The sequence below is a fragment of the Squalius cephalus genome (genome assembly GCF_949319135.1).
Source record: "Squalius cephalus genome assembly, chromosome: 25".
NCBI classification, from domain to species: domain Eukaryota; kingdom Metazoa; phylum Chordata; class Actinopteri; order Cypriniformes; family Leuciscidae; genus Squalius; species Squalius cephalus.
In genome coordinates this window covers 2,482,354-2,499,115 of record NC_137146.1, presented here as the reverse complement: position 1 = coordinate 2,499,115, position 16,762 = coordinate 2,482,354, and the positions used below count along the sequence as shown (strand labels likewise).

The 16,762-nt window shown below is 33.8% G+C and overlaps 2 protein-coding genes across 3 annotated transcripts in view; one reads left to right on the top strand and one right to left on the bottom strand.

Annotated features, from left to right (window-relative positions):
* LOC307153840 (uncharacterized protein) overlaps nt 1-2,285 on the bottom strand; it is a 3,562-nt gene extending 1,277 nt beyond the window's left edge. Inside the window, exons 1-2 of the mRNA XM_079863594.1 lie at nt 2,073-2,285; nt 1-215 (exon numbers count right to left, since the gene is read on the bottom strand). The exon at nt 1-215 is cut by the window's left edge and continues 1,277 nt beyond it. Coding sequence (XP_079719720.1) covers nt 1-215; nt 2,073-2,235 — 378 coding nt within the window. The 5' untranslated portion in view covers nt 2,236-2,285. The remainder of the gene's footprint in view (nt 216-2,072) is intronic.
* Nucleotides 2,286-3,320: 1,035 nt separating this feature from the next.
* The window catches only part of xylb (xylulokinase homolog (H. influenzae)), a 35,659-nt gene continuing 22,217 nt past the window's right edge, over nt 3,321-16,762 (top strand). For both annotated transcript variants that reach the window (XR_013820125.1, XM_079862494.1), the window contains exons 1-14: nt 3,321-3,441; nt 4,346-4,428; nt 4,776-4,845; nt 4,950-5,030; nt 6,262-6,348; nt 7,798-7,926; nt 8,007-8,072; nt 9,518-9,590; nt 9,844-9,962; nt 10,055-10,136; nt 12,016-12,056; nt 13,097-13,212; nt 15,034-15,149; nt 16,049-16,122. Coding sequence is in view for 1 of the 2 variants with exons in the window: in XM_079862494.1 (XP_079718620.1) it covers nt 3,388-3,441; nt 4,346-4,428; nt 4,776-4,845; nt 4,950-5,030; nt 6,262-6,348; nt 7,798-7,926; nt 8,007-8,072; nt 9,518-9,590; nt 9,844-9,962; nt 10,055-10,136; nt 12,016-12,056; nt 13,097-13,212; nt 15,034-15,149; nt 16,049-16,122 (1,191 nt within the window). In the remaining variant the exon portion in view is untranslated. The remainder of the gene's footprint in view (nt 3,442-4,345; nt 4,429-4,775; nt 4,846-4,949; nt 5,031-6,261; nt 6,349-7,797; nt 7,927-8,006; nt 8,073-9,517; nt 9,591-9,843; nt 9,963-10,054; nt 10,137-12,015; nt 12,057-13,096; nt 13,213-15,033; nt 15,150-16,048; nt 16,123-16,762) is intronic.

Here is a 16,762-nt window from a genome sequence, read left to right as displayed (position 1 = left end):
CGAGCTGGAGGCTTCAGAAGACACGTGACCCCTGTGTGCGGATCCAGATGTGGTGTGTGTGAGACGGTGAGCGTCCAGATGTGTGCGCCACTGACCGCCAGCACAGTCCACTGCAAACTCACTGACCGAAGCTTGCGTTGAAGGAGAACGTTTGACCTGGAACACGGGGAGCACGTCGACTAGATGTTTACCATTTATCTCTTCACTGGTCTGTGCTGTAGATGAACAGAAGAGGAGCATTTGTCATTAAATACAACATCACATGATCATCATTCTTCCCTCGGGTCATTTTGACCCGGAAATCAATTTTCAAGAAAATAATAAAATAAAAATTGAGTGTTCATCAGAGTGGTCCAAGATCATTAGGACTTTTGTCGCACTTGAACCATGAATACACACACAAAAAATGAATGCATTCGAGGAGTTTTGTGGTTGAAATTTAAAAAAGGTAACACATCCTTCCCTTGTGGGTCAATTTGACCTCCTTAGGAATTAATGGAGTGCGAGGAATGCTTCAGTACACATAGAAAAACCAAAAAAATCTCAAAAATCAAACTTAAAATGCTAAAACTTTTCGAAAAAAAATATTTTATAATGTCTGACTACATGTGTATCTGCATTCTGAACAGTTAGCTGACCCAGAGGAACAGCTCATTTGCTGCATATACAGCTATAACGCCATCTAGTGCTAGAGTCATGAAAGATCATGTTATGTTAATGTTTTCCCACAAGAGGTCAGCAGAGACACCCAATGCAGGATATCTAGAGCTAAATTAAAAGGTTTAGGCATGAAATTGTGAGTTATTTTGAATGAATGGTTGAAAGAATGTGAGGAATGTGCTTAAATATAGTAATATAATGGTAAATATTTATATCAAAAAATCTCCACAAAAAAATGCATTAAAAAATAGTAAACTTGTTATTAAATAAAATAAAATAAGCTTTCTGGAAAAAAAAAAGTAAGTATAATTTTGGGCTTCGGCCTTCGGGTCAAGGGAAAGATGTGTAACAAAACGCGAAGGAAAGATAAGGGGTTAAATATAAATGTAGCCCTAAATCATGATTTGTAAGACTTCCCTAACATGGCACGTTCTCGGAATGTTCTGGCAAGATTCAACAAACAAACGTTCTTCCAGTTATGTTAGTTTCCAGAGTTATCTGGCCTTTTATTTAGGCTATACATTGTTCATGGAACGTTTTTATTTATGAAATGTTTTATTTGGACATGTTTTTTTTTTGTTGTTGTTTTTTTATATGTTTCAGAATATTCAGAGAACATTAAAAAGTAACGTCCCCATAATGTTTGCAAAATCACGAAATGGAATGTTGGAAAGAGTTGCATTAAAGAATAGAACATTCAGAAATAACATTTTCATAACTTAATATCAACGTTAGCAAAACGATCTTAGAATATATTTTGATCGCAGGGTATTTAAGGTCAAATGTCTGTTTTCTCTATTGTACGTTGAGTAATGAGTTAAAATAATAAAACTACAGTGACAAACATTAGGACAAAAGCTACTGTAAATAAAGAAGATTGCATTACAGGATTTCACATAAAACCAGGGTGGGGCAAGATGCCACATGATATTTTTCTTTCTTCATGCATTTTGGTTTTCTTTTTTCCTCCCTGCATGGGTAATGATAGTGAAAGCGCTAAATATATAGGCTATTTTTTTTTTTTTTTTTTTTATGTAATCAACATTTTTGTCCATGCATATATTGAGTTTTGATAATAACCCACCCCGAGAAATGTTTCAGTCCATGAAGTAAAGTGTGTGACAGCTTGCCCCGGACAATGTGATAAGGTACATAAACATAATCTTTAAAAGACATTCTGCTGAGTTTAACATTTGGATGCAACAAATATCAATCACACAAGATAGGATAATTAAATATACAATTATTATTATTGTATTTCTAGTGTTTTGGAATAGGCTACAACGTCCAGTTTTTAAATGTTTTAACGTTCCATTTGCATCATTCTTCGAACAGAGCGTTGCTTTTGAACGTTCTCTAAACGTTCTGAGAACGTTCTCTGTTAGCTGAGTAAACCCAAACAACATTCGTACCTGTTCTGAAGCACAGCACGCGAGTCTGCCGTCTCTGCTCGTCTCTGATGGAGTTGTATTGCTCTGTTAACAGTGCGATGTCCATCCTAACGCTGCTCTGCTCTGAGTGAACTGTCCTCATCTCCCCCCACACATCTGAATATGAGCAACAGCAAGGCTTCATCCTGATGATAACACACTTTTATTGAAGGATGATCATAAATGATTTCCCTCAGCAGAAGATCTCGTCTGGATGTGTGCTTTGTGGGCATTTCCTCCAAGAGTTGCATCAAAGTGCAAACAAACCAGGGCAACCCAAGTTTGTTCTGTTTCCAAAGACAATGTTAAGATATTCATGTGCAATATTCATATATTAATATTCATATGTTGTGCAAAGTCTGTGTGAGAGACAAATAAATAAGGCAAAAGAATGACATTAGAAAAATAAAATTATGCGGTTAAACTTCATAATTTCATTAATCATGCAGTTCCTCGGCATGTTTGCACAGTATTGTTGATGCAGTGGGTGAGGTGAACTCATTTAGCACGTACTTGTGTTAAAGTTGAAGTGTATTGGCCAAGGAAGATTGCAGTTTGTTTAGGTGAATTGCTTGCAACATTGAAATAATACAATCATGTATGCAATATAGTTAGTAATTAACTATATTAGACATGAATACCATTGCACACAAAAAAATGTATCGTTTGAAAATGCCTTAAATTATCTCTTTCTCTCAGCTGAAATGTGTTTCATTTAAACTAAAATATACATTTACAAAACACAATATCCAACATCCAACTGACTGTGGTGTGGATAATATATCAATGTTTTACACGTGCATGTTTAATCTTCTCTTTCTCCAGTTCACTTCCTCTCATACTTCCATGAATTGTCTTAGACATTAATTAGGCTAGCTTCCTGTTTCTGAATATTATGTGCTGAAAAAAATAGTAAATGAGCTGTTTTAAATACATATTTCTAAAGCACATGACATTAAATACACAACGGACATGCCTTGGGCTACAGGTTAAAGTTCATGAAACTTTGCAAAACATGTTATTTCGGAGATGCGCAGTCCCTTTAAGTGTTAATATCACATGCTCTCTCAGGTCATGAATATTCATAAGATACATGAAGTTCGCCGACGTGATTGGTGAGTGGAACTCTAGTCAGCGGGTGAATGAACGAATCCTGCCATGGTGAAGGTTGAGCTTATGAATATTAAGTAGGTCACATGACTGTCGCTCCAGGAAGTTTGCGTTAGCGTCCTCATGAATATTAATGATGTAAGCCTTCGCTACTGTAGCGTTCGATGGCGGGATGTTTGTGATCTGAATGGCTGAAGTAGCAGATTCTTGTTTTCTTGGGTTTGATTTCAGCACGCAACAGGTAGAAACACACACACACACACACGCACGCATACACACATACACGCTTTTAATGAAGAGGGGCGTTTATAAAGAAACATGTCAGTGTCTATATTGGATAAGAGACGTACTGGAGGAATAATTGCATGATGTTTTATGACAGTTACTTACAAAAAGCAGTGTAGTGCTACTGTTCAGTGATTTACCATGATATTTACGTGGTACTTACAGTTATTTTTAAAATTCCACGGTAAAGCTATGGTAGCCTACATGTAAAAAAAAAAAAAAAGTACAATGATATTTCATTGTACTCGTTATACTTACAGTGTATTACCTAAGAAAGTACTGGTTAATATAAGGTAACTGCATGGGTTACGGTTAGGTTTAGGGGTAGGTTCAGGGTTAGTACCTAGTTATTATTACCCAGTTATTGTTATAAGTAGCCTTATGTACATGTATGTACATGAGGAACAGTAAAGTGCTGCCGACAATCATCATGAAGATGCTTAGAAAAAGCTCTTAAATTCACATTTAGTATAATCTGCCTCTGAGTGTAATCAGTGCACCGACACTAAGGTTAATGGTCAATCAGTGGCTTTCCAATGACCTTTGATATCTCAGAATCTTGAATATTTGGTTATATATTTGTGTTGCCCCCCGGATCCGGATGAGAGATCACCTAGTGCTCAAAAAATGTGAATTTGACAACAAAATCATTAAATGAGCTTGGCGTGGGCAACTGGACACATGCAATTGAATTAATAACATCATAAAACTTGGGTTCATGATAAAATGCATAGACTGAATGCACTGAAATAAAATAGCTTTGAATAAAATTATCGGCCAAATGCATGAATTAAACTGTGCATTAAACTGATGCAGACAGTTTTAAACTGAACCGTAACGTCCTGATTTGATCTTTTAAGCTGAAAGTGGTCGCGATTGATGGAAGGCTTGCGGTTGTTCATCAGAGCAGTGTTCAGTTCGACAGCGAGCTGCCGGAGTTCAGGTATCACATTCACACACTTCACGGTTTAAAGACGCCAAAGTGCTGCTTATTATATAAAATTTCTGTTGTACTGGGTTCCCATGATCCATGATTACTGGAAAAGGAATTATTATTATTGACTGGATAAGGAATTATTATAATAACTCATAAAGAACAATTTATAAGCAATAAAGTTTTTTAGATAAGCATAAATACACAATTATATTTAGTATAGTGATGTCAATGATGATGTCCATTAGTTTTACAGGCCTGGAATTTTAATTTGAACATTTCCTGATATGGATTTTGTGTCCAGTAACACAGTTGTTTTCCTCAGGATCCTGATTTTTCCCTGTGTGTTTCTGCAGGACTCATGGAGGAGTTCACATCCACACGGACCAGCTGACGGTCACGTCTCCAGCGCTCATGTGGGTGAAGGTAAAGCAGACCTACAGTGATTCCTCGTGTGTTGTGTTGTGTTGTGTTGTGTTGTGTTGTGTTGTGTTGACATCTGTTGTGCTGTTTGTGTGTTCGGATTGCAGGCGCTTGACGTTCTCCTGGAGAAAATGAGGAACGCTGGGTTTGACTTCTCTCGAGTGAAGGCCGTCTCAGGCAGTGGACAGGTGACCTTTAATGGGTTATTTATGTAGTATAATATGTGACCCTGGACCACTACCCTGGATGATGCTGGATTTATGCATCATCTGAAAGCTGAATAAATAAGCTTTCCATTGATGTATGGTTTGTTATGATAGGACAATATTTGGCTGAGACACAACTATTGTAAATCTGGAATCTGAGGGTGCAAACAAATCAAAACACTGAGAAAATCTCCTTTAAAGTTGTGCATTTATGTTGGCGATTGTGCTGCATTCACTCACACAAATACATGTTTTATATATTTACGGTAGAAAATTTACTAAATATCTTCATGGAACATGATCTTTACTTAATATCCTAATGATTTTTGGCATAAAAGAAAAATCGATAATTTTGACCCATACAATGTATTGTTGGCTATTGCCACAGAGATACCCGTGCGACTCGAGGGTCCAGGGTCTCATATACTATTTGATGATCTGAAATAAATCGTCCCTCATAAGGATGATCAGTAGGTTTTAAATGTGAATTTTCAGTGTTGATTTGGGGGGAATTTGAGGGATTCTCTGTATTTGAACATGGTAAATTGTGTAAAACATTTAACATTTATTAAACTGACACTCATGAAAAGAAAAGAAAACTCATGAACTTTGTGATTGACAGACATTTCAAAATTTTAGTCATAGCAAAAAAAAAACACGTATATTTAAAAAATATACAAATAGCACTAATATAAATATTATACTTATTTATATTACATATTATATTATATTCAATATAAGACTGCAACATATGTTTACAACGTGTTTAGCATATCTATCTATCTATCTAAATATCTATCTATCTATCTATCTATCTATATATATATATATCTTATCACTCTAAAAAAAAAATTATATTGAAATGCACAATCTCCAAATGAATGTAGAAATGTCATAAGGAGTTTTTTTTTATGTAATTTTAAGTAATTATTGCCATTCAACAGTACAGTATAATTGAAAGCCTTAATGTTTTAACATTTAATTTTAATTTTACAATTTTAATTTAAGTGAAATGTCACATTTAGCTATTGTTTTTATTGTTTTCGTGATCATATGCAGTAATGCTAAAAATGCATTAAATATTTTTTACAGAATATAATTTTTTTGCTGTATTTTCTGTGTTTTTCTCTGTTGATGCCAGTTCAGTTCGGGCCTGGATTTTACTGCATGTTTGGACTGATGTTTAATCTCATCTATTTAATGTGTGTTTCAGCAACATGGCAGTGTGTTCTGGAGGAAGGGCACGAGACAAACCCTCAATCATCTGGACCCGCAGAAACATCTACACGTCCTTCTACAGGTGACGAACATCAGTTTCCCTTCTCTCACGTTACTGGTGTTTCTCTGAGGATTACAGAGACACGGTGAACTGTGATTCTCCTCACTGTCCTCACGCTCACACTGTTTGTTTCGGGTCTAACGTCCATCAGTAATGGTTAATACTTCACCTGATGTATGATGACAGAGATTATCTGATGCACAGGCCAGATGCTGTGTTTGTCTTGTATAAAATCTTACATTGCATGTTGAAGTGGGAGCATACAACACCCTCAGTCCACACAAATATGAAGTGTTTTATAGTGGCAATGCTTATTTAGAGCTTGTGTGTATAGTAGTTTATACCCAGCAAGCAATAGGTCATCTAGACCCGATATAGTCCGGCTATGAGTAACACACACCTAGCCAAAATAACCTTGAATTTGGTTACATGTCGTTTTTGCCAAAATAACTTGCAAGATGTTTGATATTCCATCATGTAAGCAAAGTAAACAGAGATTACAATGAGTTTGGTTTCATTTCTTCACTCATTTCATTTCTTTGTTATCTAATTGATAACTAGTCTATTCTAGTGCGATGGTTAGACGTCTATTACATTTTCAATGACAGACCAGATTTTGTCTTGTTTTAGCTTAGACTAAAGCTTTAGCTTTGAGCTGTGTTTGGACGGCTATTAGATGTCTGTTAAACGCAATTGCTTGATGGGTGTATATAAGTGACCCTGGACCACAAAACCAGTCTCGAGTCGCACGGGGATATCTGTGGCAATAGCCAACAATACACTGTATGGGTCAAAATTATCAATTTTTCTTTTATGCCAAAAATCATTAGGATATTAAGTAAAGATCATGTTCAATGAAGATATTTAGTAAATTTTCTACCGTAAATATATAAAACATGTATTTTTGTGAGTGAATGCAGCACAATCGCCAACATAAATGCACAACTTTAAAGGAGATTTTCTCAATGTTCCAGATTTTTCAATAGTTGTGTCTCAGCCAAATATTGTCCTATCCTAACAAACATACATCAATAGACCTTATTCACAGCAGCGCCATCTTTGATTTTTAATGGGAATGAAAGCGAGGCTGTGAGGGACAGACATGCATCTCTTCAATGGGCTGTACTGTTATTTAATGTGTTTTTGGATTATTTTGCTCATGAAACACTGGAAAAATATCTTTCCAAGAAATTTCAGTTGACAAAAAACTCCCGATAATATAAGCTGTGGGAAATTGTACATAATCTATAAGCTTTATACAGCTTTTTACAGTGGATGCCATTGTAAACATGGCAAGTCTATCCCTCACAGCCTCACTTTCATTCCTGTCATGGCGCTGCTCTGAATAAGGTCTATGGAAAGCTTATTTATTCAGCTTTCAGATGATGTATAAATCTCACTTTCAAAAAATGTACCCATGTGACTGGTTTTGTGGTCCAGGGTCACATGTGTATTGTGTGTGTGCTGTAGGACAGTTTTGCGCTGCGGGACAGTCCGGTTTGGATGGACTCCAGCACGTCAGATCAGTGTCAGTTCCTGGAGGAGACAGTAGGAGGCGCTCAAAGGCTTGCTGACATCACTGGCTCACGAGCCTATGAGGTAAATCTGTGTTATATAGATTATCTATAATGATAATAAATAATATTAATTACTTGACCTTTTCTGTATTTGTCAAACAGCGCTTCACTGGAAATCAGATTGCAAAGATTTCTCGCTTGAAGCCGAATGAGTTCAGCGAGTCGGAGGTAAAATGATCAGCTGATCAATGAAACGCTCTCTAGAATGAAATATAAAGAACATAAAAGGAAAATTTTGTTTATCACATAAAAAATTATGTTTCAGTAGGAAATAAATCAAAACAGGAAAGAAACTGCTCATCAAACTACTTTAAATATGAATTATGATATACAGTACCAGTCAAAAGTTTGGAAACACTACTATTTTTAATGCTTTTAAAAGAAGTCTCTTATGCTCATCAAGCCTGCAGTTAAAAAACAAAACAAAACAAAAAACAGTAATATTATGAAATATTATTACAATTTAAAATAATGGTTCTCTTTTTTAATATACTTTAAAATGTAATTTATTTTTGTGATGCAAAGCTGAATTTTCATCAGCAAGTACTCCAGTCTTTGGTGTCTTATGATCCTTCAGAAATCATTCTAATATGATGATTTATGATCAATGTTGGAAACAGTTGTGCTGATTAATATTTTTTTATAACCTGAGATACTTTTTTCAGGATTATTTGATGAATAAAAAGTTAAAAAGAACTGTATTTATTTAGAATAGAAATCTTTTGTAACAATATACACGACCGTTCAAAAGTTTGGGAACAATAACTATTTTTTTAAAAGAAATTAGTACTTTAATTCAACAAGGATGCGTTAAATTGATAAAAGGTGATGGTAACGATTTATATTGTTAGAAATGTTTTTATTTTGAATAAATGCTGTTTTTATGAATAAATGCTGTTAACGTTTTACTCATCAATGAATCCTGAAAAAAGTATTCCAAAAAAAAATATTAAACAGCACAACTGTTTCCATCATTGATAATAACTGAGTATCAAATCATCATATTAGAATGATTTCTGAAGGATCATAAGACACCAAAGACTGGAGTACTTGCTGATGAAAATTCAGCTTTGCATCACAAAAATAAATTACATTTTAAAGTATATTAAAAAAGAGAACCATTATTTTAAATTGTAATAATATTTCATAATATTCCGGGTTTTTTTTTTTTTTTTTTTTTTTTAACTGCAGGCTTGATGAGCATAAGAGAGTTCTTTCAAAAACATTAAAAATAGTAGTGTTTCCAAACTTTTGACTGGTACTGTAAATATATATGAATGTGTGTGTGTGTGTGTGTGTAATTATAATTATATTTAGAATTTATGTAAATTAAAATGTTTTTATATTATTAAATCTTATCTAAAAAGTATATTTTTATCATAAAATTTAAAATAATTATTTTGTTGATAATTTTTTTTATTTATTTTTTTATTATGTAAATAGTAATTTTAATTATATTCAAGCAATTAAAACAGCTGTAAACACATTGTTTCAGTAATAAATAAATAATCATCATGATTTGATAAATATTTCTCATGATTGATATATATGTGTGTGTGTGTGTGTGATTATAATTATATATAGACTTTATGTAAATGTGTGTATGTTTCCAGAGAATATCACTGATCAGCAGTTTCGCCTCATCGCTGTTCCTGGGCGAGTACGCGGCGATCGACTACAGCGACGGTACGCTCATTCTTCACTGTGAAACTGTGTCTGATTGACCTCCGACCTCTCTGTCCTCTGATCGCTTACGCTATGTCAAGAAATGATGCATTATAAATAACTCACTGATGACTTTCCTGTAGAATATTGTCCCAGTTGAATCAGCTGTGAATATAAAACTGTGATCAGAGCTGGAGCATTAAAGTGTGAATTATTAAGAAGGATCTTTCTTGACTCTCACACAGTCTGATCATGTGTTTCTCTTCACGTGAAGGTTCTGGGATGAATCTGATGGACATTAGTGAGAAGCGCTGGTCTCAGGCGTGTTTGGACGCCACAGCGCCGGAGCTGGCTGAAAAACTCGGTGATCTCGCACCGTCTACAGATGTTCTGGTGATTTAGATTGATTTTACTGTAAAGATGTCTGACTTTGACGTGTTGACGCTCACTGAGGCCTGAAGTGATGAAGTTTGTCTCTTTCACAGGGTTGTGTGTCTCCGTATTACACTGAACGCTACGGGTTTCCTCAGAGCTGTAAAGTGGTGGCCTTCACTGGAGACAACCCTGGTAAACCCTGCTCATGTTCTGTGTGTCTGTGATCATGTGATCAAACCCATAAGCATCACAATAATGATGAGATCTTCCTGACTGTAGATGGCAGCAGCAACACACTATACATCTCTCCATGTGCAGCCATTCCAAGATACACACACACATATACTGTATATAATATATAAAACAATAATCAAAAAAAAAATCAAAAAAATCACATAGACGTATTTTAAAAAACTAAAACTAATAAAAATGACAAAAACATAATTACTAATACATTGACTTGAATTAAAAATGAACAGAAAAAAAAATATGGTTGTAAAAAAGTAATAAAATAAATAAATAATAATAATATATATTTATATATGATGTATAAAATAATAATAAAAATGAAATAGTAATAAATGTTCATATATATATATACATATTATGTTATAATAACTATTAAAGTAACAATTTATGTTACTAATATAATGTAATATAATATATATTATATAATACAATTATATTATATAATATTCCAAGATACACACACACACATGTACTGTATATAATATATAAAACAATAATAAAAATTAAAAATCACATAGACGTATTTAAGAAAACTAAAACTAATAAAAATGACAAAAACATAATTACTAAAACATTGACTTGAATTAAAAATGAACAGAAAAAAAATGCGATTGTAAAAAGGTATTAAAAAAATAAAATAATATATATATATAAAATAATAATAAAAATTAAATAGTAATAAATATTCATATATATATATATATATATAATGCTATAGCTGTTAAACTGCTGTAACAATTTGTTACTAATATAATTTATATTAATTTATATATTTTTACTATATTCTGAATATATATATATATATATATATATATATATATATATATATATATATATATATTCAATATATTCATATTGAATATATGCATTTTTTTAAATGAATATAAATGATATTAGAAATATAGTCAGTAATTTGGTTGATTTATAAGTATATGTGTCTTCTGAACCCGTGGTCATGATAATTTTGTGGAATTTATACTTCGCACAAAAAGGCCTAGAACGACCGCTGAGGTGAATTAATATGAATTAATTTTTCCCAAACGTTTTTGTCAGCCGAACCCCTTTGAGCTCAAATATTTCCTTGGAGTCCCCCTGAGAGTTTAATTTAATATTTCAATAATTGAACAGCACATTTGCATGTTCACGGTTCTCTGACGCTGGTTAATGGGCACATGCACGGAAACAACGAATGATAAATCTCATCTTTTATTTTGATTGCTTTTATTTGAACATTATTTACTTTAATTTGACATTTTGATTATTTAATTAATTATTAGCACATAGCAAAATTACTAAAACAAACTAAAATTAAGATAAAAAACTGTAAGTATAAAAATACAATATTAATAAATACTATAATAATATATCAATAATACTATAGCACTATAAGTCGTTTTATCCAACAGCTGCATGTAATTTGATGTACAGTTAGTGCGCATTGACAGCATAAGTTTTTCTAGAAAGTGCTGAAATGTTTTTTTTCCCTTGTTTTTTTCCTGTTGTATTGAAATTAGAATTCAGGGATCATTTTTCTCGGGCGCTGAAGCTCCTGTTAGCGTGACGTTTCTGGTGATTTATTGAAGTTTTGGTTTCTGCAAGGCCGCCAAGAATAACGCTGACCACCTGTGATTAAATCTGAAGTGTTCTCCTCTTCCTCTCTCTGCGCTCCAGATTAAAGCATGACTGTGTAACTGTGTTAGCAAAAGCCCATCACACTCTTCATCAGCTCTGTGACGTCTGTGTTCAAACAGCAGATATCTAGGGATTAGGGAAGACGCTTTATTTGTTGGCTTTAAGGATGATAAATGTTGTGTCGTTCCAGGGTCTCTGGCTGGTATGAGGCTACAAGAAGGAGATCTAGCGGTGAGTGTTTCACTAATAAACATATGAAAATACTAAACATTATTAGGGCCTAAACACCAAATGTGCTGTGCTGAAAACTAGCGAACATTTTAAGACATGCTGAAAAGTTATGATATTTTGCACACATTCACAACTGGTCACTTTCGGTCAACCCCACAACATAAAAATGCATATATCTGCTTATTACTTTTGAATAATATCGTTTTAGTAATTTGGGGTTAAATCTTAAATCTATTGTTTTCGCTATTAGATTTTCGTTACTTAAAATAAACTTTAAATGACATAAAATAAAATGTTAAAAAGCATTATTTTACTTCAGCTTGTTGAGAAGGCAACATTTCTCATTTTCATTTAGTTTAACTAAAATAAAAATGTTACTATGAACTAATATTTGAAGAGTTCAGATGTAAAAGCCTCTAAGTGCCATCTGAAATTTTCTTCTAGAATGATCATTTTTTATCAAGCTTGTATATTTAAGTTCAGTAATTTCACTTAAATGGCAATGAAAATTACCTATTAATTGTCATTTAAGTGAAATTACTGAACTTAAATATACAAGCTTGATAAAAATGATCATTCTAGAAGAAAATTTCAGATGGCACTTAGAGGCTTTTGCATCTGAACTCTTCATTTAGTTACTAAAATAACTAAAACTGAAATAAAATTAATAAAAACTATATAGACTATATAAACTATTTAAAAAAAAAATGGTAACACTTTATTTTACAGTGTCATTGTTACATATGTTACATGTAATTACTGTAGTAATAACTGTAAATTATGCATAATTGCATGCAATTAACCCTAAACCTAATCCTAACCCTATATAGTAAGTACATGTAGTTAATTATTATTACTCAGTGCTTAAATAATACTGACACCTTAAAATAAATTGTGACCAACAAAACATTTAAAGGATTAGTTCACTTCAGAATAAAAATTTCCTGATAATTAAAAACGTTTTCATAACTTCATAGGAACGTTAGTAAAGCGTTCTCAGACTCTGTTAGAGATGTGATGTTGTCCTGGATTGTCTCCAGGTCAGTTTGGGCACCAGCGACACAGTGTTCCTGTGGATCCAGGACCCCAAACCCACGGTCGAGGGCCACATCTTCTGCAACCCGGTGGACTGCAGCGCCTACATGGCTTTGATATGGTAAAACATGAAAACCGCGGTAAACAGGGCGTACGTTACAGTCAGACTGACAAAGTAATACAATTATAATACAATTATATATTTCCTCAACAAAATTGTATGTATTTTTTCTAGGGATGCACGATATATCAGCCACCATATCGGTATTGGCCGATATATGTTCATTTTTAATGTTATCGTTATCGGCCCGGTAAGAAAATTTGTCCGATATATTAAAGCCGATAAATAATGAGTTGTTTCCTTCAGCTGAGACGCTTCAGATGCGCACTGTTCAATATGATGGTTTGAATTGATTGAAATATGATTAAAATCACTTCAAAAAGGAAAATAGTGTGCAACATGTGCTGTCATATCGGCTACATAACATTATAATGAGAACATTATAATTGTGTGATTGGGACATGCTTTAATGGTCAGACTTTTGTTTTTGTAATCAGGCTCTCAAAAATTTTAAATGCTGGTGTAATGCCCTTTTCACAAGATGTAAAATAAGTCTCTGATGTCCCCAGAGTGTGTGTGTGAAGTTTCAGCTCAAAATACCCCACAGATATTTTTATATAGCATGTTAAAGTCGTCACTTTTTGAGGGTGAGCAAAAACGCACCGTTTTGTGTCTGTCCCTTTAAATGCAAATGAGCTGCTGCTCCCGGCACAGGGGGCGGAGCTTCAACAGCTTGTGTGCTCACACACACATGCACTGAAAATTTCTAAACTTTTATCCTTTTATGTTCAAACCGGAGTCAGACAATGATGGAGAGACTCGAGAAGAAGAGACAACATGTAGAAGCAACAGCACATTTCTGAATGATTAATGATTTTAGATAGTTTATGTGTAGTTATCTTCTAGTCATTGATTAGCATATTCTGTCTTGATAATCTATAAATCGTGTTCAGGGGGCGGGGTTTATGTAAATTTTAGGGTTGGTGATGTCACTAACCCGGGAGGAATGTGGTGTAGTCTCTACCAGCCGTTTGTTGTAGTCCTTTAAAAAGTGATTTCTGTAAAAGCAAATATCTCCCTTTGCTTTGAACTTTGAGCGTTGTAACTTCGCAGATGTTGTTTCTGCTCAAACAGCAACATTACACACTAACTAAAGCTAGAAAAGTCAAATCATAATCAACTACCCCATCCAAAAAAAAATGGATTTAGATGTATCGGCTAATATATCGGTTATCGGCTTTCAAATGTAAAGAATTATCGGTTATCGGCCAGAATTTTCATATCGGTGCATTCCTATTTTCTCTCTAGATTTTGGGGTGAAATATGACATTTCTTAGTGAGATTTTGCTTTTTGGATGATTCTCTGTATGTGTTTAATAGTGTATGTCTATAAGTGTTTGACAGAAGATGTTGTGTCATAATTCAGTGTGTTTGAGGAATAACTCTTGAGTCTCAGGTGCTCGTGTGCAGCTGAACACTTTCTTCACTTCAGTGTGTGAGGAACTACTGTGTTCTCTGTACAGCTCTCCTCTGACCTTGTTGCAGTGTTTAAATGACATTTGAGTGTTTTTCTTTACGGGAGAGATGTGGTGGTTTACCTCTCAATGCTGAATGTATAAAAAGTGATTTTAGTCATGTGCTTTTTCCTGAAGATGTGAAATTGATTCCTGAGTTGAAAGGAATCCAGCTCGCATAAGTGCTGTGCTTCTTCTTCTAGATGTAATGAAGATTGACCTCATTTACAGCCTCATTCACGTCAGTCTGTCAGACGAGGAAAAGAGCCGCATTCACCGTGTTCAAAGGAAGAACGTTTTAGTTTGAGCGTCACAGTTACTGGTTGTTTGTGTTTCATCTGAAACTCTTCTCTTGTGTTTCTCTCAGCTTTAAAAACGGCTCTTTCACACGAGAGAGGATTCGAAATGAATGTGCTGGAGGATCATGGGAACTTTTCTCCAGCGCTTTGAGGTCCACACCGATGGGAAACAATGGAAATTTAGGTGATTAAATATTGTAGATACCAGGGTTATTGTTGCTAACTAAAACCGTAAAAAACACTTTCGATGCTTGAATTAAAAAAAATTATAAAATAAAATACATTCAGCTCGTTGCCAAAGCAAAATGTCTAATTTTCATTTTGTTTAATTTGATGTATTAAAATAACTAAAATTCAAACAGAAAAAAAAGAATAAAATATATATATTATATATATATACAGATTTTTTTTTAAAAAGACAAAAACACAACAAAATGACTAAAAATATAAAAAACTAAATGACTAAAACCAGAAAAAAAAACAGAAAAATCAGTTAACATTTTTTATATTTTATTTTATTTCAGCTCATTTTCCAGAGCAACAGTTCTCATTGTCATTTAGATTAACTTAACTCAAACTTAAACTGAAATTAAATTAATTAAAAATATATAGACATATTTAAAAAACAATAAAAATGACAAAAACACAACAAAATTATTAAAACCATAAAGAACATTTTCGTTGTGACGAAATAAAATAAATGATAACTGAAATGCAAAAGTTTTTTTTAATATTCATTTTATTAAAATACAAAAATAAAATACAAAAATAAAAAATAATTCTTCCAGTAACATTAAATTGTAACATTAATAGAAAGTCATATATATAAAAAAAAATAATAATAATAATAAATATATTTATATATAAATAATATGTAAAATATATTTGTAAAAATATGTTAAAAAACAGCATCTCAATGATCTCATTCAGCCAGTGATGGGATTCTCTGTGTTCAGAGACATCAGTGATGTCGGGTCCATATGCTTCTCTCACGACCCTGCCGTCTCACGTGGGTGTTTAATCAACGAGGCCTGATGAAGCCGAGCCGTTTGTCCTTGTCCTGATCCGTCTGTGTGTTTTCAGGCATGTATTTCGACGTGATGGAGATTACGCCTCCCGCTGCCGGCGTTCACAGGTTTAATGCTGAAGGTCAAAGGGTGAGTCACGAGTGTGTGTGTGCTGTAAACAACACACACTCGCTACAGATTGATCTGCCCTTTTCAGCTTCATTTACTTCGGCTGAACGGGTTTGCAAATATTGCCACTGATCAGATAATTGCTTAATTTGTGCTAACTGGGTCATAGTTCAGTTCACCTGCAATAAGATGCTCATTAACCCTCCAGCAGTCGCACCGACTGCGAGTTTGTTCTTTCTGTGGTATTTACAGTGTTTTTACACAGAACAACTATTTTTCATGAAAACATGCTGGTCACATTTCACCCTAGAGTCTTAGGATTTTTAGGGGTCCAAACAGCAGGTGCTTTGATACTCAGGCGCACATACACACATCCGACACTAGGTGGCGCTATAATAAGGATATTTGCATTTTGGATCATAACTTTGGAACCGTAAGGTTTAGAAACAAATTTCTTTTCTCCCTCAGAATCCTTGAGTCAATTAGTTGCTGAATGCATTGTTCAAGCTTAACGAAAATTCCACCAATAGGGGGCGCTACAACTAAAAAAACATTGTAGCTCGGTAACCGTATGATCAATAAAGTTGAAAATTGGTATGCTGCATCTTTGGTGGACGTCCTAACATATCCTTTAATATGACTCAGATACTTAAAAAAAAAT